This window comes from Xyrauchen texanus, chromosome 38 (assembly GCF_025860055.1).
Source record: "Xyrauchen texanus isolate HMW12.3.18 chromosome 38, RBS_HiC_50CHRs, whole genome shotgun sequence".
Taxonomy (NCBI): Eukaryota; Metazoa; Chordata; class Actinopteri; order Cypriniformes; family Catostomidae; genus Xyrauchen; species Xyrauchen texanus.
In genome coordinates, this window is record NC_068313.1 from 28,642,726 (window position 1) to 28,665,893 (window position 23,168).

At 40.7% G+C, this 23,168-nt stretch overlaps 1 protein-coding gene across 1 annotated transcript in view; it reads right to left on the minus strand.

Annotated features, from left to right (window-relative positions):
* LOC127631541 (neurobeachin-like) overlaps positions 1–23,168 on the minus strand; it is a 351,059-nt gene that overhangs the window by 155,466 nt on the left and 172,425 nt on the right. The window contains exons 34-36 of the mRNA XM_052109693.1: positions 15,378–15,439; positions 5,369–5,433; positions 2,911–3,019 (exon numbers count right to left, since the gene is read on the minus strand). Coding sequence (XP_051965653.1) covers positions 2,911–3,019; positions 5,369–5,433; positions 15,378–15,439 — 236 coding nt within the window. The remainder of the gene's footprint in view (positions 1–2,910; positions 3,020–5,368; positions 5,434–15,377; positions 15,440–23,168) is intronic.

Below are 23,168 nucleotides of genomic sequence, written 5' to 3' on the forward strand. Positions count from 1 at the left end.
ACAGGTAATGCAGCGTCGGGCGGCTTCGTTGCGGCCTGAGGCTGAGGTGCTGAGAATAGACTCAAAGCACTTACCTTGCTCCGTGCGCCCGGCAGGGGGCGGGTTCTTGACTGAGGAGGAGGTCTGATATTGGCGTCTTCTGGACTCGTCTGAACCGGCCAGCCGGGGGACAGTCATGGACAGGCGGAAGGCAGGATCGCCGCGTCCGGTGTACCGGGACTGTTGTGATCCGAAAGCACATTGCCGTGAGAATGGCATTTGCGGGCCAGGTGACCCAGAGGCAAAGGAAATAGCTCTTTTATTGAGAATGTGGGTACCACAGCCCCCGTCAGGGGGTGTGGCAAATGAAAAAACAAAGGATTCTCCTCCTGGCCCTCCACCGGGGGACGGAGCGGTCTTACCACCTCCGGAGCTAACGTCTTCGGCTCTGGGTCGGCTGTCTCAGGAACGCTTGGGAGCCTTCCGGGTCCTGGAGGGGGTTCGTGAGACAGGGGGTGTGAGCTGCCTGCGGAGTGCTCGACGCTGGGGCTGAGAGCTGTGCCCGGGTTGAGGCGGAGCAGGAGCTGGTTTCCTCGCAGGGGGACGCCCTCGGCGGGCAGACGGGGCAGGGCCCGTAGCGGCAGATCTGCGGCGGGGCATGATGTGCGAAATGGCCTCCGTCTGCTTCTTCACCGCGGAGAACTGTTGGGCGAAGTCCTCGACGGTGTCACCGAAAAGGCCAATCTGGGAGACAGGTGTGTCCAGGAAGCGGTTTTTGTCAGCCTCACGCATCTCGACCAGGTTGAGACAAAGATGGCGTTCCTGGACCACTAGGGTGGCCATCGTCTGTCCGAGTGCCTGCGCTGTGGCCTTCGTCGCTCTCAGGGCGAGGTCGGTCGCTGAGCGCAGTTCCTGCAGCACATCAGGATCAGGTCCACCCCTGTGCATGTTTCTGAGAGCTTTGACCTGGTGGACTTGCAGGAGGGCCATTGCATGCAGGGCGGAGGCAGCGCGTCCAGCCGTAGTGTAGGCCTAATGTTGTCCTACAGGGCTTGGATGGGAGTACGGGGCGACCCCGCCAGGAGGTAGGGCTACCGGGGCATAGATGGTGCGCAACTGCCCTATCAACCTGGGGAATCGCGTCGTACCCATGGCGCTCTCCGCCGTCGAGGGTGGAGAGAGTGGAGCGGGTGGCACCTAGACGAGCGGAGAGCGGGGCTCTCCACGTAGACGTCAGCTCATCATGCACCTCCGGGAAGAAAGGGACCGGGGGGATGCGAGGCCGCGAACGGCGCGCTGCCCCCAGGAACCAATCATCCAACCGAGAAGAAGTCTGTGGGGAGGATGGAGGGTTCCAGTCCAACCCCATGCTCAAGGCGGCCCGGGCAAGCATGTCGGACATCTGAGCGTCGGCCTCAGCCTAGGCCTGCTGGCCCGAAGGCGGCAGTCCAGGGGAGTCCTCAGCATCAGACACCGCACTCTCCGATGCAGCGGCGAGATCATATGCTTCGGACTCGGGAGGATAGACAGCCGGGCCGTGAGGCGAGCCGCTATCGCCGCGAGCGTGGACGGAGACCAGCGAGCGTGTCGGGGAACGGGAGGTTCGCGGGGTCTCCCGGCGAAACTGCACCCGCTGCCGCCTCAAATCGCCCTCAGCGCCAACCGCACCGTCCTTAATCCCGTGGGAAGAAGGAGCAATGCGGGTGCAGCTGGGGTGGCTTGCTTTCTGTTGAAAGCGAGCCGCGACCGCAACGTGGTCATGGTCATGTTCTCGCAGTGAGAACATGAACCATCCACAAACGCCGCCTCGGTGTGATCGCGGCCCAAACACACGAGACAGTGCCTGTGGCCGTCTGAAGCAGAGAGCACTCTACCGCATCCAGGAACGACACAGGGGCGGAAAGGCATCTTGAAAAGACGGCGTCCTTAAAAGGACGTTCAACGCCGCTGTGTTTGCTCTTTTAGAGAAAATTACTCTTTAGTAAAAACTCTTTTAATACACAGTGTGTGTGTGTGTACGTGTCTGCGCTGTCGAAGCGCTCAGGGGCAACAGTGCACGCCGTGCACTGAGAAGGAGAAAGCCGCTGTTGTGCGCCATCAAGATCCAACAGCATGCAGATCGTCAGAGGAAAACAGGAACGTTTAAGTGGCATGTAACTCGCAGCAAACTGCAGACAGACCATCGGCTCCGAAGAAATTTTCTGAATGAACTCCCGTATTTGCGCTGCTTAAATACCCGTATGGGGCGGGATATGCAAATACCGACTGCCAACTCCCATTGGCCCTTTTCAATAAGATCAGAGGTGAATATCGGCGCTCAAGAGAGACCCCTAGTGTCGCTTCTCCGACACAACGTGGAGAGAGCGACAGAAGGGGAACAAGTGTTTCGGACACATTGTATGAAAATGTATGTAGCTGAAATGTTGTAATTCATAATAACACAAATCCACTAATGCTTATGTCAAGACCCTACTTTAGCCTTATATTGAAAAAGCTAATAATTTAATGATTCAACATAAACAGTCTTTAAAAACCTTAATAAATTCCTTAAATTGCAGAATACAATTTAGGGGAGAATTATTACATTTCTCTTTGCCAAGTTAATATATGTGGTTTAATCCCCATTTGGAAACATAAGCAGAGGATTATGGGCAACCCCATCTGTTGGATTTGCTAGAGATTTTCTCACAGTTCCCTCTATCTCATGCTATATCAGATTTACAAAATCAGATTTCTGTTTAGACTATTTGGTATTCATTTTGGTTCAGAGTGGGATTAGAGATGTGATTCAGTATCACTTGCTACTTTATCAAGTTTGGTAGTTAATTACGGTGTCATATTCCACTGTAAAATATTAGAATCCTGAATTTTCCCTTGGGGATCTATAAAATGTGAAGATTTGTGTGAAAAAGATTTTGAGATGCATTCTACCTCAAACTCTGCATGCTTGTGGACATCTTCAGCTCGTTGTCTGTTGAGGATAAATTCTGCCTCATTGGCCACTCGAACGATATGATCCTTCATGGCATGACAAAGCAGTCTAAAATGAAAAAATTAATAAATAAATCAGCTTTGTTTTAATTAACCAGAGCCTTAAAGTTTCTGTGGAGCGTGATATTGAGCATCACTGTCCCAGAAAAGGGGTTTCAATTCTGTATGGCATTCAAACGTGCTTGTTTCTTTAAGTGCTGACAAGCAATAAATAAAATTTGGAGCCCAGAGGAGGGAGAAAAAAAGTTAAAAAAAAACTATTTTTATTTGAATATTTGTGGGTTTCCTATAAAATGGTTGTGGGCTTCATGATTTACATGGGGGTGCGAGAAAACCAGAACTGGGTCTCCCAAACTATGGGACAGGGGCCACAATATACATCCAAAATGGTAACATTCATCAATCGTCCTTTATCATAGATGCCTACTAAAAGCCTAAAACTCTCTGGTAACAACCGAGTGTATTTTTAATAAACTGAAATGGATTTTTGCATAAACACTCAAGGCTAAAGGTTCCTGCCTTTACTTCCAAAATATTATCCAACTACTAGTCATAAAAAAGTTTTTACACAGTATTTTAATACATTCTATTTATCTTGTTATTAGAGCATAACAGACGTTTCGTATGGGATCGTTGAGCCAAACACAACATTAATCTCATCAAACTATTAAACTAAACTATTCAGTGACTTTGTAGCCACTCACGAGGGACTGGGAACTAGGGCAACTAAAAAACAACAGCTTGAGAGACAGACAAGTAGAGAGACAGAGATATGGACAGACAGACAGACAAGTAAACAGACAGACAGACATGTAGATAGACCAGCAGACAGATAGACAGGTAGTTAGATAGACAGGTATAGAGACATACAAATGGGTAAACAAAAAAACAGACTGGTAGACAGACAGATAGGAAGATTAACAGACAGTTAGAGAGACAGACAAACAGGTAGATAACCATACAGACTGAGAAGCAGTGAGACAGACCAGCAGAGAGACAGACAGTCAGACAGGCAGGCAGGCGGACAGGTAGAGAGAGAGATAAACAGACAGGTAGAAAGATAGACAGACATATAGACAGGTAGAAATATATACAGATAGACAGGTGGAGAGTCAGACAGACATATAGACAGGTAGATAGATAGACAGACAGGTCTGCAGGACAGGTGTCCTGCCATAAATGTTCAACAGGGTGAATGACTGATGTGCCAGCACCTTGGACAGCGACTATCTCTGCTGACTCAGACTGTGCGTGTGTGTGTGTGTGTGTGTGTGTGTGTGTGTGTGTGTGTGTGTGTGTGTGTGTGTGTGTGTACGCATGCATGCACAGATGGGTCAGCAGATGGGTGTGCAGGCTGAGCTGACCAAGATCAGCTTGACATCAACGACCCAAAGCCTGAGCTAGACAAACACACACAAATGGGCACACAACTCCAATACATACATTTCAATAGCTATGTAAATAGGTACATACCATTATGACTTCTATTTATATATATATATATATATATATATATATATATATATATATATATATATATATATATATATATATATAAATGCTAATTAAAATTACTATAAACTAACCCTAAAAAAAAAAACCATTTTTGCATTGTTAGGATTAAATATACACATGGGTGGTTTTGACAGCTTTAGCTCACTTTTTTCACTAATGTCCCCAAACTTTAATTAGGTATGTACACACACAAATTTACCTGGCTATCTAATTGGGTACATATCACAGACATTTGTTTTCATACAAAGCTTACTGTAACTATAGTCTAACCATAAACAAAAAAACTAATTTTGGATAAATAAAAACAAAAACAAAATTTATAAATTGATTTTCCACTTGAGAATGTCCCCGAACGTTCCCAAAGAGAGGATAGATTTATCTTACTTTTGAGGAAAATTATTTATCCAAACTATAGCTGAGTATAAAAACACACTTTCTAACTTTCTGTGAGATTGGATGGATAAAAACAACTATAGCAAGCAAAGTATATGAGCATATACAATATGAATTGGGAAGAGTGAGGAAATGAGAGTGAGAACGTTAAAAAGGATGCACACACACTGGGCAGAAAGTATGTCAGGGTTTATATGCCAACTCACTCATAGCATGCTTCTCTCAGCTAATTTTACACTCTGTTAACCACCAATACCAAACACACACACACACACACACACACACACACACACACACTGCCTACACTACAGAACAAGAGGATTAGGGGCTAATCTAGTCTCCACCCTATTCTCTAGTCTGCCTACTCAGAGGTGCCATGGTAACTAGACAGCCGAGCAGCCCAGCGGCAGATAACAGGCTTGACGTGACATAAGCGTTCAGTGATCTGTAATCTATTGATGGTGTTTCAGGAGTACATGGGATAAACTACCTTCCCTCGTTGATAAGTTCAATGAAAGCAAGGCCAGCGTTCTTCTGTATGGAGTTCTGCCACTCCTGAAAGAAACAGAAACATTTGCACTTCATTAATGGATTGCGGTGACTGTAAAAACAAATTAGGCTGCAATCAATAAAACAGAATAGGAAAAGAAACAACAGATCCAGAAATTGACATTATAAGGGTTGTCAATAGATTAACATTTTCTGTAGATTAAAATTGTTCTTATAGCTCATCTGGTAGACCATGGCAGTAGCAACATATAGGTTTGAATCCCAGAGAATACATATACTGATATAATGTATACCTTGAATGCACATGTGTCTGCCAAATGCATAAGTGTAAATGTAAAATAATTCATTGCTATTAATCTAATTTAAAATTTAGTGAAATTGACATCTTATAGAATATATTAATTCTTTCATAATAATTTCATAATTTATAGTGCATTCATTATTAATGTACTGAGTATCTAGTCTTTAAATAGAAACAAAAATGTATCAAATACTGTATGTTCTGTTGGTGGTCTTCTCATTAACATTAATACAATCGATGGTATAGTTCACTTGTAAAGGAGCTATTTGTACTTGTTGAACTACAATATTCACATCTGTATTTGATTTAAAAATAAATGATCCATTAAGGTTTTTCATCATCATTTATTGATAAACAAAAGTGTTAACTTTGGCAGCACTAGTATTAATCAATAAATAAGCCAAAGTGTTCTCCGGGGGGAAAAAATTAATTGAAGAATAAAACATAGAAAAAACATCCAGATGATTATATTTATTCAAATAAAAACCTGTGGCGTTTAGAAATATCTCTCCCAAAGTCTGATGATGAGCCTAAATAGGACATCTAGTGATAGTGATTTCAGCGTTGCAGCAAGTAAAGATGCCTTTGAGGTCGCATATCTGCGTTCGAGAGCCAGAGCCATAAAAGCCTGGAACTCGCCCCTGTGCGTGTACAAACATGTTTTCCTCATCTACGGACAGATGCGTAAACAGAAGATGTAATTGCAGAATGAAACCGTATCCTCTTGCCCCTTAAACACAGCCATTTCCTCCCTGTGAGCACCCAGTGACAGATCACCAAAGACCTCCGTCTTGAGACTGGTCTGTATGCCTCGCCTGGAGCAATGCTGAGCCTTAGGGAATGACTCAGGCCCTCCCTCACCCTCTCCCTATTTCTCCCTCTTTCTCTGTTTCTCTCACACACAACATGGATCTGGAGATGATTAAAAGGTAGTTTGGGAGTCTTGCTACTCAGTATGGGAAATTCTCCCTGGTTCTACTGTTTGCTCTCAAAGGTACAAGTTAGGGGGGAAAGAGCATGAGCAGGGGTAGAGTTCAAAAGGAAAGAGGGCAAAAGAAAAGAATGGGCTTGAGTGTGGAAGGATCAGGGTGAAAGGAGAGCTGCAGGGATGCCAAGGAATGGGTATGGAAATGAACAATGTCCTCAATGATGACTGGAAATTCTGAGAAATGTGGCGTCTCTTGCTCTGTGATTTTTGAGTGAGTTTTGATCCAAAATTGGAGTAATGTATGGGCTCCAGTCGGGTATTAAGCTGCTTAATTTTTTTAATAAAACAAAAACAACAATAACAAAAAATAAATAAATATTATAATTCTTTTTTTAAAGGTGAAGTGCTTTTTTTTTATATACATTTTTCAGTTTCTCCAATGCCATCTTACACAGATACAAATATAATTCTGTCTTCACACGCAACTGGAATGAATGTTAGTTCTACTTGGAACTTTTAATATGAGAGTACTCTTTCTCTAGAGAATAATAGATTTTATTAATTTTTACAAAAAAAGCTACCTTGCTAGCACTTGCCGTTTCAGTCATATAGAGTACATTTAGGTACATCATTATCCATTTGATGCATATTGTACATTTTTACACAGAGCAAACCGCATGTATTTCACCGAAATATCATTATCCTCAGCAGCGGAGTAACGTGTATTGCGAGATCAAAATAAGAGTACCCAAAGAAACAAAGCATGTAAAATGTTTTGATGTGTATAGGTGATATTACATACTGGTTGAGTTTTAAATAAAAAAATGTATTAATAAAATTTTTTAAAAAAATACAAAATCCATGAAATTTTTACCACACAAAGATTGACTTTAATGACATTAAAAATTACTTTTCAACATGGTGAAGGAGGAAAGGTTTCTGTAGTGAATTATAGGCTTTATTAATGTTCTATATTTAGCTACTGTACCTTATGAATGCATTTCGTTTCGGTCATGTGCATCTGCATTCATCAGTATGATACATGTTATACTTCTTTAAATAGAGAAAAGTTCCAAAATCAATTGCAATAAATATACAAGAATGAACCTGGGGTTCTCCTGTGTCCTATTCTCTATGCACTTAAACATGACATACTCATTATTGCGACTTCAGAAGTGGGAAGTTGGAAAATTCCGAAAGAACTTGAAGGCAGCATTCCCATTCGAAGGTTCATTACTGCAAATAGTTTAAATGCTGTGCCGCCATTGAAACCTGTTTGAAAACAGTCATTATTTGTGCAATTCCATTTGGCAACACCAGTGGTGCAGAAATTCCACTTTTTAAATACAAATTTTGAAAAATTCTAAAATTCCTATTTTCGGGCACCTGGGAAGCTCAGAGCATAAAGAAGCATGACTACCACCCCTGGAGTTTGTGTGTTCAAATCCCAGGGCATGCTGAGTGACTCCAGCCAGGTCTCCTAAGCAACAAATTTGGCCCGGTTGCTAGGGAGGATAGAGTCACATGGGGTAACCTCCTCGTGGTTGCTATAATGTGGTTCGCTCTTGGTGGGGCACGTGGTGAGTTGTGTGTGGATGCCGCAGTGGATGTCGTGAAGCCTCCACGTGGCTATGTATCCGAGGTAACGCACTCAACCAGTCACGTGATAAGATGCATGGGTTGACGGTCTTAGACACGGAAGCAACTGAGATACGTCCTCCGCCACTCGGATTGAGGATTTTGGGCATTCAAAATTGGTGAGAAAATGGGGAGAAACTCAGAAAAAAAAAATCCTCTTTTCTAATTCTTAAACACTAATTCAAATAGTATTTGTATCAAATAGTATAAGTGCAAATGCACAAGAGAACATCATCACTGAAGACAACATGGAGGTGCAGCTGGTCTCCAAATGGTGTAACTGACCCAATATGCCTATTTTTCTCTTTCTCTTTCTCCTCCAATTGTTACCCTATACTATTCATTATCTACTCTGCAGTCTGGCAGTTCCTCACTTGAGATCGGATTGCCTCAGCTCAGTGCTTCTTCAATAGTCTCTGCTCAAGTAAAGCAACACCCATGTGACAAAAACAAATAAGGAAATACATGCAAATGTGGGGACAACACTAGTCTGCATAGAAAAAGACATCAGCCTCCTCCAAGACACCCGAGCCAAGCCCTGTTCCACAGTCTCTTCTCAAGTAGCCTTCACACTTGAAACAATCACTGTAAAGCACTACTTTTGTGCCATTTTTTTTCGTTGTCTGTATTACCCTTCAAGCAGGGGCAATGTGGGTGAGATTGTGGGGGGATTTTAGGGGCTCAGACAAGTATGCTACCCATGTGATGTATATTAGCAAAGACATGTACCTCTAGAAAACGGTAATGCGATCTCTCATATAAAAGAGGAGCACATCCGGCCTGCCATCTCAAGAGAGGGGAGATTATACTTGGAAAAGCTGACACACTGGGTTGGAGAATTTATCTGAAGTAGTTACGCACTGAATTTCCATATTTTGAGTGTTTGGTCCAGGATCAGTGTTGGACATGGATGCTGAATGTTTCTCATGGGAACTTGACTTTTGACTTTCGTATTTGATCCAGAGTTGGAGGAATTATAAGAGGATTTCAAGTCAATTATGATCTGTTTTGTATACATTTAAAAAAAAAATAAAAAAAATATATATATATATATATATATATATATATATATATATATATATATATATATATATATTTAAAATGTATATGTAAGGAATAATCTACAGTCAGCCGGTCCTTATAGCAAATTTAATCCCAAAAGGGTGGTCATGATGCAGACAGAAAGGGGTCTTGCATCACCCTGAAAGAGTTTATGTTGCACCATGACTGGATGACCGTGACATATCCAACTTATTACATGGCTGCTAACCAAAAAATTATTAGCTTGAAATGAAATATTGATTTGAGAAGAAATTATGTTGTTTTTTGGGAAGAGACCGTGGAGTTTTCGAGTTTGGTTTATATTGTGAAAATCGGACTGCTCACTATTCCTCTTATTACGAGACCTCTTACCAAACAGATATAAATGGAAATAAAATATTAATTTGAGTTGAAATTACATTATTATGTGAGAAGAAAGAGACCATGGATGGAGTCTACAGAAACAGCTGAATTCCACCTCCGGTTTGCAACTCTAACGCATACTTTTTTAACGCATACAACTCTAACGCATACTCAAACTCCAATAATCTTTAACCTATGAATTCCAGTCACAGCTGTCAAGCACTCCTGTCAAAGCTGCCTGGCAAAATGTACTCAGCTGAAAACACAATCATTAGCCAAAAAAAAAAGGTGCAACAAAAAGAACTCGGGGAGAAAAGAACTTCATTGTAGCTCTTAACACTGGACAGACAGTTTTTTCCTAACCCCCATCTTTGTAACTCACAAACTTTAATGGCTCTTGAGAATTTGCAGCATCTCAATTCGACCTGTCAAGAGACAGAGGGAGCGTTTTTGCTTTTATCTACTCAGCACAGTTCCCGACATCTGGAGGTCGTCCATCTGTAAATCTCTCCGGCTCCACACTAGATCCTTTATGTATGTTTAAGCTGTTACACGAAACAGACCTGCCTGACCCCTGCTGCACCCGCTGCCACTTGACTGGATAGAGACACTGGCTGTCTGCGGCCTTAGATGAATAGAGCTGATTAGGAAGCATAAATAAAAAAAGTGCAAGATGATTATCGCTAATTTATTCATAAAAGTGACAGTTCGCAAAACAGAGCGGGGCAAAGGGTCAAGAGATGTGAACGTCCCACTGTCTGGGTACATTAGCATGGAGACGAGAAGGGGAAAAGCTTGAGGTTGTTGGAATCACAACAATGACATCTTTAAAGCAAAAATATTTTTAATTTCTGATGTGGTTAACCAGTTTTGCCAATGAGGTTAAAGCAATGTTTCCCAACCTTTATTTATCTAAGGTACCCCTACAGAAACATCAGTAAGGCCCTTCATTGACTGTGAAGAATAAATGTGTTCAGTTTAAAGGAATAATCACCCTCATGTCATTCAAAAACCATGTCTTCCTTTCTTTTGGGGAACACAATAGTATATAATTTAAAGAATGACACAATGGCCATTAAGTGAACTGCAGCCAGCTACCTGTTGCTCATTCTCACGCTCATGCACACACTCCATAGGGACGCGAGCATCCAAAACAGTAACGTTCAAAGAGACTGAACGTGATCCACCGGCATCATGCTGACAGATGAGGTAGCATAATTAAAATTACACATTTATGATTGTTTTACTTCAAACTTTGAGACTAAACTAAAACTACTTTTATGTTATCATCAAACATAACACACTGATACACACATACAACTACATACTACCGAACTATACCAGACAGTTTACTGTTGCACTGCACTGTTATGTTGCACAATTGTATGTTTTGTATGTCATATGTTGTACTGTGAATAAGAAACCAGCATATTTGCTTAAATTTATCCTATATTCCTGACTTTTAGTATAAAGAGAATTTGTTGAAATTACTTGAAAGTTACGAAGCAAGGTAGCTTGCAATTCATCAGCGTTAGCAGGCAAGATCAAGTTAGCTACAATTACACAGATCAATCCTTATGGCACTATATTTCACATGCTTTGCAGTTATGTAAGCTTGCCTGTCCAATAAGAAGAATGCCAATTCAGGGTCGGTTTTGATAAAATGCCCTGCCAATGTTCACTCGACCACGATCACATTCCTGCTTAGCCAGATTCAGTAGATAAATGTTTTTTGTTTTGTTTTTTTGTCTTACTCTGAGTTTGTGTAGGAGTCTGTGTTGTGCTGGGAGCTGTATGTTCGCTGGATTCCATCTTTAAGTTGCGTTACAAGCCATTCACACATTGGCAAAAAAAAGGTGAATATTACATGACAATTATTACATACTGCACCTTTACATAAGCACACAAAAGTGTCATAAAAGTAGTCCATTGTATTCATGAATTCCAAGTCTTCTGAAGAGATATATAACATATAACTTTGTATAATGAACAGACTGAAATTTAAGTTGTAATTCACTCTCAAATCAAATCAAATTGATGAACCACTCGTTTAAAACAAAAACACACAAATCCAATAAAATTAAACCTCATTTGTTCTTGTGACATCAGGTCACAAGATGCTCAAGAACCAATGAGGTTTGATGTTATTGACATGTCCCCATATTTTATATGGGCTCAGTATACTGTACATGAGTTGATCAATGATTTTATTTGGTTTGAGAGTGAATAACGACTTAAATTTCAGTCTGTTCATCATACAAAGTAATTGTCGTCCTTAAAAAGGCTTGGTATTTGATGTACAAGTAGCATGGACTATTTATTTGGGTCATTTTAAACTTCAGAGTGAGTCACTGTCAACTGTTATTTTATGTAAATCAGCGATTGTATTCTATAAAATATCAAATTTTGTACTATTCCTTTAAGTTATATTATACTGGATTATGAGCCAAATGTGTAATGAACCACATAATTTTGGTTTGCAAATATTTTGCCACAGTCATGTAATGCAATATGATATGTAAAAGAATACATGGATGTAAAACACTTTTAAAGTAGCTTCTCCATTTAATGAGAGCCACACTTGAAAAAGTTTAAACAGTTCTGTTTATGTCCTTCATAAAGAATCATTTTTGAGAAACACCTAACTGTGAATGCATGTATGCCTGCAAAACAATGAAACAGAAATGACCATTTTAAAGGTCCAACAAAGCAAAACCCCTAGATCCCCAAGAACCTACCTGGTACCCGCTGGGGTTTATGTTACCCTGATTAGAAGTCACTGGGTTAAAGAACAAATCTAGAGGCCCTTCAAACCAAATTGTTTTTCTGGGGAAAATCTACGTACAGTAAAATAACTGTAATTGAAAAAAACTAAAAAAAATAATAATAATAGTGGTGTTGGAAATCTAAGAGACTTTGAATCCAGTCTTTTCTTCTCTTGCTGACCTTCTCATCCAAAGAATCAAGCCATTTGTTGATCAAGGACTCTGCTTTAGGGAACGTGTTCAAAATCAGATCCTACAGTGAGCCGAGAATGAAGGCTTTGGCTGCAAAATTACTTTCCTGCATCTGAAAGCTGCTTTGGATCCAGGCTCTGGTTTCACTCCCTCTTTGTTCAATCGATATATCAGGCTCTTTCTACCCAGGGAGTTTCTAATGGCAAGAACTCTTGGGGCTGTGGTAACACTATATCTATAACAAGGGCGGAGGAAAATAAAACCAGGAGCTTGAGTCTCAATGTGATGCTTCATTCAGCAATAAATCCAACCAGCAACAAAGCAGGCAGGCAGCATTTAAGAGATGCCAGCAAAGAAACTTAAAACATTCAAAACGTTCAATGCATTGTGGGGAAGGTCGGCTGAAATCTTCAAACAGAACAGCAGGACACGTCCAGTGCACCAAACTGTCTGGAAGACGGCATCTTTGTCAGAGTAAACTAAGAGCAAATGTACAGATTGACTACCCTCTTGAGTCGGGAGTTTAGTGGCATGGACTTCATTGAGTTAGAGGTGCCATTCAATGACTAAAAGCTCCCATCACGCTGAGCACTCCAACCGGCTGGATTCTGAGGAAGAGATGCTGAGGTAATGGCTTCATTATGGGCTCCTGGTGTAAGAGTGATGGGCTGACAGAAGGTATGTTAAATATCTCCTGCTCTGACTACAACATCGGTACTCTGAACCTTTGAAAGGAAAGGCTTAACAAGGGACTTGGAAAGTCAGTGAACTGTAATATGTCACTGGGATTTAGAAGGAAGACCATTGTGGTGTGTTTACATGAGGTGGGGTTACAGGAACACTACTTACAGGGAAGAATATTTTGGGAAGAGATTGATCATAATTTCGAATTTGTGAACTATTTGACTTAATCCCTACTAAAAAAATAAATAAATAAAACAGCGTAAGCTTGTTTGAAGGTTAGGATTGCTAGTTTTAGAAGGTATTTGGCACTTTTAAAAGGGACATATTATGTAAAATGGGTTAAAATGGAAAGGAAGAGGTGAGAACAGGCTTAACAATATAAATAATCATTTAATGATTAACTTAAAATATAAAGACAGAAACACATACAGGGCAGCTGCCTGTAGCTCTCTCTCTCTCGAACTTTTATCCCTCTCATCGGCTTGATTAGCCTGATTAGGTTCCGGCCCGGCCCCGCCCTCCTCCTTGCCACATTATGTAAAATCCACTTTTTCAATTTTTTGGAACATAATTATTTGTCCCCAGTGTGTGCAGACAACCAAAAATATGTTAAAAGACCATCTCCTCATTTCTTTCCTTTCCCCATCAATAAAAAGCAGTGTCTCCGAATGAGCTGTTCAGGTTTCCAGCCCTTTATGACATCACAAGGGGAAGGGTACCGCCCACGGCTGGTGAAGAGATCTGCCCGAGTAGCTTAGATCGGCCCTCATTAAAACCAGTCCACCATATAGTATCTCCTCGCTAGAGCCACTTGTGCTAACTCGGACTGCTTCATCAACGATGGTCAACACAAGGCTGGATTTGCTTCAAAGCTAAGGATCAAGGATGGATCGATATCAACTCTCTGTGACACAACATCAGATTTGCAAGTCGTATGTTTCGTACTTTATACTTTTTTAATGTTTGCAATTTGGCTTTCTGAATTTGCTAGAGTACACGTTGTGCGAAAAACTCTTGTTGTGAAAATATTGTGCTTTGTGTAACATAGAAACTAGTCCCTAACTACCTTATTCCATAACAATGAAGCTGTAGGTTGGTTTTGGTTACCATGTAATCTGATTGACATCCTCTACAGTCCTGCTTTGTGTTCATGCAAGATTTTCCATATGATAAAACCAGTCATTATTTCAAAAAAGATTATGAAAAGATAGTGGTATTTTCGACAACTATAGCTTTCAAAATACAGTAAGATTATTGACTTAGTGTGTTCTCCGTGTTATTTATAATTTGTTGTCACTGGGGTATCCATGGCACCAGCAAGAAACGCACAGCCCACTTCTAAATAGGGGTGTGTGGAACAGCAGCTCCTTTGCATTTAAAGCTACAGACACTAAAACAGCCTGTTTGGAACAGGGCTACAAAACAGGGGTATAAAGGCATGGTAGAATAAACAATCTGTGAGGTATTTTGAACTGAAACTTGACAGACATATTCTGGCGACAGCTGAGATTTATATTACATTATGTGAAAGTGGGGATAATATGTCCCCTTTAAGCTGGAGAACCAGATAAAACAGCTGAACACCATCTTGGCCAGGATGAAAGACAAGCTAGACCATCTTAAACCAGCTAAACCCAACAAACCAGCTTGATATGTTTTATGTATTTTTTTAGCAGGGCTTTTAGGGATAATTCATAATTTGTAAACTATTTAAACCAGCCTAAGCTGGTTTGCTGGTCTTAGCTGGTCTCCTATCATGTTTAGGCTGGTCTGTTTGTTAATTTTAGGTTTATAGAATATTTCCACATGGAGAACAGCTGGTCAATCAGCTAAACCAGCTAAATACCAGAATGGCCAGGCTGGGAGGCAAGTTAGACCAGCTTAAACCAGCTAACACCTGCAAACCAGCCAATGCTGGTTCAAATATTTTTTTTCCTTGTTTTCATTTAAAACCTTTGCAGCTCTTTGGGACCATTATCAATGAATTTATTATAAACAGAGTGCTATGCTGATTGACAACATCATTGTTGTGTACCCAAAAGATCCAAGATTAAGGAGAGGCAAAAAAGAAACTTACCTGAGAGCATAACAACATAACTAGTTCCACCACCGAGGTGCTGGACTTCATGCACACCAGACCTGCAGGAGAGCAGAAAGGGAAACACTGTAATAAATCACTCTGCTTCACTGCAATCACAAAGCCACGACACCAAAATAAACCATAGAGTTTGTTTAAAAATGTTATGTGCCGGATATAATTATGGAATTTCTGCATCATTAAGGGCCAGTAAAGTGCATGCCATTCACATGTTGTCCCAGAAATGTGTAGAGGGATGATGCACAAGCACTATACTTTCCAAAATCCTAATTATTTAAAGTTACAGAAATACTGTACCAAGACACTGTGGCGTAGATAGACCCTGGCTGATATGGCTGAAGCCCCGGATCTTTTGTTAATAGCCCCGAATATTTTTTTGTGATGAAAAGAGAGAAAATAGTAAGTGTGACGAGGAGGAGGACACGGCCAGGCCATGAGGATGCGTGCCCGGCGCTGAATTGTCCGGGGGGGGGGTAAAGACGAGCCGAAGGCGCCAGTTCGAGGGAGAGAGAGAAAGACGCACATGGCTGCTGTGTGTGTGCGTGTCTCTGTGTTTTGTGTTATGTTTCAGTTTCTTTATGTCTTTAAATTATGTTGACTGTTCTGCCAGTTCCTGCCTCCTACTTGCCCTTAAGAACCCAGTTACACTGGTGCCGAAACCCGGGATTCCTTCTGCCATGTGGAGGAGCCGCGGCCATCCGCCAGAGAAAATAGGAGTTGCTGTCGGCCGCCGAGAGTCGGAAGAACCACTGCCATCCACCAGGAAATGGAGGACCCGTGACCATCTGCCAGGGGTTGGAGAACTCGCTGCCATCTGCCAGGGGAAGAGTGGCTGTCATCTGTCAGATGGCAGAGGAGTGGCCGAGGACCAGGCGATGGCGTATCAGGGGATCTGCGAGCAAGTTTTTCTCTCTCTCTCTCTCTCTCTCTCTCTGTCCCTCCCCTTGCTCTTTCCCTCTCCCCTCATCTATCCCAGGGCTCCAGAGAGGCAGGGAAGACCTGCCGGCAGAAGGATGGCCGGAAGGGCAACTACTCCCCTCCAGGGCTGAAACGGGTGGTGGAGGAGTGTGATAAGGAGGAAGGGCATGGCGTGACCAGGCCATGAGGAAACGCCTGGCACTGAATTGTCCTACCAGCCAGGTGGGGGATAAAGATGAGCCAGAGGCACCAGTTCGAGGAGGGACAGACACACACATCGCTGCATATCTGTGTGTTTAATGTTATGTATCACAGGAATGGAGGTTTTATAATGCAAGCTTTATTTCTAAATATATAATCTATAAGATTTATTTCTAATCTTCATTTGTTCACAATCCACACACCAAGTAGATTTTAATACATGTGCCATTCAACTTTTTCAGAGAATCCCTTCTCTCTCCCTAAGATGAACTCTGTCTGGGTAAAATCAGCTAGCGTGTTTAAGAACTAACATCCATAATCAAATTATCAGCAAGTTTACTGAACGGCGAACCAACCAGACTTTATATAGCATTAGTCAATCAGAATGAAGAGGGTATGTCAGTAACAATACCTTCAATACAACAAAACTTTAACAAGTATGTGAACTGGTTTGATTGGAGCGATGGAGGAGTCAGGAGACAACGAGGCAGATTCAAGGTCAGTCCTTTTATTAGTCGTGTTTTCTTACACGACTAATAAACACACCTTCAATAAATAATGTGTAGATTCATTCACAGTGTCTGTCTTCATCCACAACTGTCTCGAAGCAGTGTTTTCCACAAAACAAACTCCAGCTGCTAGGCGAAACCAGCACAAAAAGAAACAAAACCGGTGTCCCGATTCCTCGGATTGTCAAGAGTCAAATTCACTTGGAGACAACATAAAAAAAACATGACTTACTCAGTCCATCAACTTTATAAAAGACATCCTTTGTGTTGGCATGTAGATATTTTGTGGCCATCCCCAGCATCCACTCTCAATGTGTCCACGAACCCCAGTGCAAAATTGATCCTGCGTCAATACAAAAGTTTCTTGAAGGAGAAGTGTTTTTCCACAAAACAAACTCCAGCCCCTAAGTGGAGCCAACACAAACAGAAACAAAAATGGCGCCCAGCTTCCTCAGACAGTCGAGTGTATGTTCAGCGAGTCAATCCACTCACATAAGAAACACCAAATAGCTTACTCACTCCAATGTTTTTATAAAGGATAGTGCTTGTTTGGGACATGAAAATACATACTTCATTTCTATTCTCAGTTTGCAAAGTCCGGGAACAAGAAAATATTGTGATTCTTCCAAAAAATCTTTCCTTTGCTCCTCGCCTCACGCAACACAAGATCTTTATCGGATGATCTCAGAAAATTGGCCAGAATTGATCAGGGCCTGACTCCCTCAGCAGATCTGCGAGCCGGAGTTTATGGCCTGTTATGTCGAGAAGACTAGGGAAGAGCTCATCTAGGAATTTCACTCTCTGCCTTCTTCATCCTCATGAATTCCAACAATTTGTACATTATTTCTTAAGGTCTATTTTGGTCACGAATGGATTAGCGGATAATTCCCTTTCCGATGACTCCTGATAATCCTTCCATTTCTCAACATCTGCCACTCTTGTAACCAACTCAGAGAATTCCATCACCGTAATGGATTGATGTATTACAGTGAGATCCTCCAAGTCAGCAACAACCTTCATCAGCATCAGAAATATGTTGGACATTTGACGCTGAATTTCCCCGGCTACGCCATCCAAATTGAGTCTCTGGTCTACAGGCTCATCAGAGGTTTAAGCTTGAGCACGTAAGTGTCTTTTAATGTCTCCAGAGTCCAAGGATTTTTACATCTTTGCCATGTTTACCTCAAAGAACAAATATGTTACTGGGTGTATCGAATCTCACCGGATTATAACATGAAAATAATAAAACAATTAACAAAGTGCGCAGAGCTCATCGCTCACACGTCTGCTGCTCGCGTGGCGTGATGTGACCTCCCGTTTTATTGCCATGTTAAATAAAAAAAAAATACGATTTCATAACATTTTATAAAGTAAAAATTATGACAATAAAGTTGTAGCATTGTGAGGATAGTAATGTGTGAAAAAATAAGAACTATTAAAAGAAAAAAAATATCTCAATATTAGGCCAAACAGAGCATCATTATCAAAACGATAGAACAGACGCTTGAGCAAGCAGCTTCATTAATGTAAAAGATGGATGTGGAGGATGTAATCATATTTAGAATAGGATTTAGCAATAAAGTAATCCTTGGTCTTTTGGTGCTTTTTGGAGTTATTAATAGCTTCTGGACACTGCAGCAGTTATGTAGGAAAATAAATGTATTCAGGAGAAAGAATCAGACAGACATTCACGCTAAAATGTGTTTAATCAGTTTATTGTGTGCATGATGTTTGCTCATATAAAGTTCTGAACCGGTGTCAGTGTTGCGCTTAATTGAATTATTATTTGACAGGTGGGGTAGTCATTTTTTAAGTCACGGAAGAAAGGATTCTTCTTATTTTTATTTTATAATATTGCCTGTGGGCTAAACAACGGATGACATAGAAGTCTAGCAATGCCCCTACCCAGACTTGATTTGATGAGTCGTGTTTGAAGTTGAAATTGCTTGTCTGTTTTTTTATGTGTGTTATCACTCAGAAGGTGAAAAGCTCTTGGGGTCACTGATAGTTTCTCTGGAGAGGTCAGCGGTCACCTGCTTAATGCCAGCATGAGATCAAAAGCCAAGGCCATGGTCTCACTCACATATTTCTCAAAGTTAGCATAGGATGATGCTGATCAAGGATGTACTCACATATTATTTTATGACTGGCGGGTTCAAATAAATAAATGGATTGACAGATCATTTGAATAAAAATTTGTTCCACATACCAATATCTATGTGCCATTCTCTAAGTAGATGTCATATTACTATATTACACAGTTTTAAACAAAAAGCCTGTTATTCATTTATGTCTATAACAGAAGTACAGTTGGTAAACCTCACTGATAAACAAGGTGATTGTAATTGACATGCGCTATTATTGCTAGACATATTTTCAAGGCAAAAATTACTTGCTCTCTCAACTGCATTCACATACAAACACTGCACAAAGCTGACATGCACTGCTTGTTTAATGAGCCAGCAGAGTCAGTAAGACGGGACTCTAATGAGAGTAAGATGAGCGAGAGAGAGAGAAAGAGAGAGAGAGAGAGAGAGAGTTTTCTCACCATGAATGTGGTTTAATGAGCTCAGTGTATGAATAATACTTCAAATTGTGCAGCTTATAGAGGAGTGGTGTGCTACTACTTTTATCTAAACGATCAGATTTACGATTTTCGGCTGGTCAAATGGCAAACAGGAAAAAAGTTCCAAAGACATACATTAAGTAGGAACCTGAACTATATACAGTATAGGGCCAGAATATCAGAGACTTGACGGTGGACTCTTTTGACTAGAGCCAGTAAACAACCCCTTAAAAACCAGGCAGAACACATGGAAACAACAAAACAAGGCATCAGAACACTTTCACTGCAAAAAAATAAATATAATTTTTTTGATCAGTATTTTGTCTTGTTTTATAGTAAAAATATCAAATACTTAAAATGATAAAAAGATAAATGTACTTGTTAATGTGGGGGGGGGGGTTGTATGTATGGTTTAAGAGGATAAAGTTTTAGGTAACAAACTGGTATTTACAAGGGTATTATGCTATAAATATGGTTTATGAGGACAGTTGTTGTGTCCCAATAATTCAAATTGCTTAAAAAATATACTAAACTATGTTTTTTTGAAAATGTAAAAATTCTGATTTATTTTTTGTGAGTGTTAAGTTTAGGGGTAGGGAAGGGTAAGGGTCAGAAGGCAAAAAGCTTTTGGGGTCACTGATAGTTTCTCTGGAGAGGTCAGAGGTCACCTGCTTCATGCCAGCATGAGATCAAAAGCCAAGGCCATGGTCTCACTCACATATTTCTCAAAGTTAGCATAGGATGATGCTGATCAAGTATGTAATCACATATTATTTTTATGATTGGAGGGTCCAAATGTAAAAAAAATATGGATTGACAGATAATTTCAATAAAAAAAAAATCCACATGCCAATATCTATGTGCCATTCTCTAAGAAGTAAATGTCATATTAGTATATTACACAGTTTTAAACAAAAAGCATGTTATTCATTTATGTCTATAACAGAAGTACAGTTGGTAAACCTCACGACAAACAAAAAAGATTGTAATTGACATGCGCTATTATTGCCAGATATTTTCAAGGCCAATTTTACTTCCTCTCTCAAACACACACGCAACTGCATTCACATACAAACACTGCACATAGCTGACATGCACTGCTTGTTTAATGAGCCAGCAGAGTCAGTAAGACGGGACTCTAATGAGAGTAAGATGAGCGAGAGAGAGAGAGAGAGAGAGAGAGAGAGAGAGAGAGCTCTCACCATGAATATGGTATGAATAATACTTCAAATTGTGCAGCTTATAGAGGAGTGGTGAGCTACTACTTTATCTAAATGATCAGATTTACGATTTTTGGCTAGCGAACAATAAACAGGAAAAACATTATAAAAAAATACACGCACACACATTTATCTTGTTTTAAGGATTTATATATATATATATATATATATATATATATATATATATATATATATATATATATATATATATATATATATATAAATATATATAAATACGTGTGTGTGTGTGTGTGTGCGTGTGTGTGTTAATTGTGGAGTAAAACAGGACCAGGACATTTTCTTGACAGGTTTCATTTGAATCACCCCTCTAGCACTGTGGTGGCAAGTTTTGCATGTGCAACTGCCATCTACATATTCATCATAAAATGTACTTTGTACTACAAAAAGTCTTCATAAGTCAAATTATAAAGCCTATAAGTTAAATAGATATACACAAAGTCAGGGGCAAAACTGCCCTGTAAGATGAGCTTTAAATTCATCCCACTTGTCCCTGAGAGCTCATCTTGTCTAGTAACCCATTTAAACATTACGGTCATAACTTAACAGACTGAATGGTTTAGGAGCAATCATTCATGCTCCTAAACCATTCAGTCCGTTAAGTTATGACCGTAATATTTCAGAGGCCAAGAGTTCAAGTCCCAACAATCTCTCTGCCTCATTTATGAGGCTCACATGCAATACACACAATTCCCTCTTTCCCTGACCCCGTTCTTGTGGCACCCCACCGGGGTCCTTCTTAAGTCAGGTGGCAGTCTGACCTCAGGCCCATGCTACTGGACAAACTAAATGCATTCTATTTTAACAGTAAGTTGCCTGGCTTTCCAGTTAAGCCCTACTGGTGTGAATGTAGCATTGTCCGAGCACTGGAGAATCATGTACTTGGGCGGTAAGCTCTCACAAGCAGCGCACTGTTCTGCCCAGGGACCCTGCACTCAAACTGCAACTGTTGGGAGGGTGTCAGAGGGTGAACGGGGCATAATTGCCCCCTGTGAACGAGTGTCTGGAGAGGGGCCGGGCAGGGGCTTGACCCCTGGTGCCGGGCCGTGTGATGGATGAAGGGTAATTATGGGTAAATAGGGCGCCTTTGCACCGGCGAACAGTATTTCAGCTGTTCAGAGAGGTTGATGAAGAGAGGAAGAGAAGGAGGTGGGAAAACAGACATCTCTTCTTCTGGGATGGGCCGATGGTGTTAACATACTGGACAAATGAATGAGGGGGAGGATTCATCTAGGAGGAAGTGGCTGTCATAAGTTCAGGGCCTCATGCCTTTGGGTTTGTTTGAGGAGGGTTGCTATGATTCCGCACATGCATAGCAAGTGACATTTTGAATAAGGGTCAGAGCATGCATGTAATAATGGTCACCTCATATGGGATGGGATGTTGTGAAGGGGTGTGTTATTACTTTTCCAATTGACAAGTCTTAAAATGTTTGCCTTTGAGAAGATAAAATGGGTAAAAATCCACCCTTATTTAAAGGAGGGACCAGAATATAACAGAGAATTGGGTGTGGGCTTTTTTGACTTAGGCCAGTAAGTAACCATCATGGCCTTAACCAGCTATTAGGTGAATAAAAAAATAAGCGGTTGAAAACTCCTTTGAGGGTCTGGATGCATGTATAATTTAGTTTAGACAAAACTGCATTCTTTAGTGTCCGCAGATAGTACAAGAATGTGATGAAATGGCGCTACCTGAAGTGCATTTGCCGTGGAGAGCAGATTATAAGCGGGACTGGTCTAACTAATCTGACGAACCTGCTCTGAGCTTGCGGCATGCTGTCCCAAGGTTAACACAGTGTGAGTCGCGTGTGACCCATTTGAATATGACACAGAATTCTGTTATAAACCCATCTGATATGAGACACTTAAAGGCTCTGTGCTGTAGTTGAAACAAGATTAAACAGCCCGTCATATGAAACCGCAGTGACGAGTTAAACAGGAAAACATTGTTCCATTCACAATGGTAATTACAGGCTTTTCATTCCACAAATCATCTCCCTTATAGAAATATACCTGACAGTTACTGTAGTAACATTAACTGAAGTAGTAACTATGGTATTTTGCCAGAAATAGTGTATATATTTGTAATAAATGTTAATATAATTAGCCTAAAAACATTTTAAATATTGTATATTAGGGCAATAAAAGTCACTTTTATGGAGGTTGTTTTTATTATTTCTACATGTATTCGGAATTTGTTTTTCATTACAAATTCCATAGGATTTTTTTTTTTTTTTACACAAATCATAATTACATCTAACCATAGTGAATTTTTTTTTTTATTATTATTATTATTTTTTACCTGTGATTATCATGATTTTACTAATACCACAGTTCAA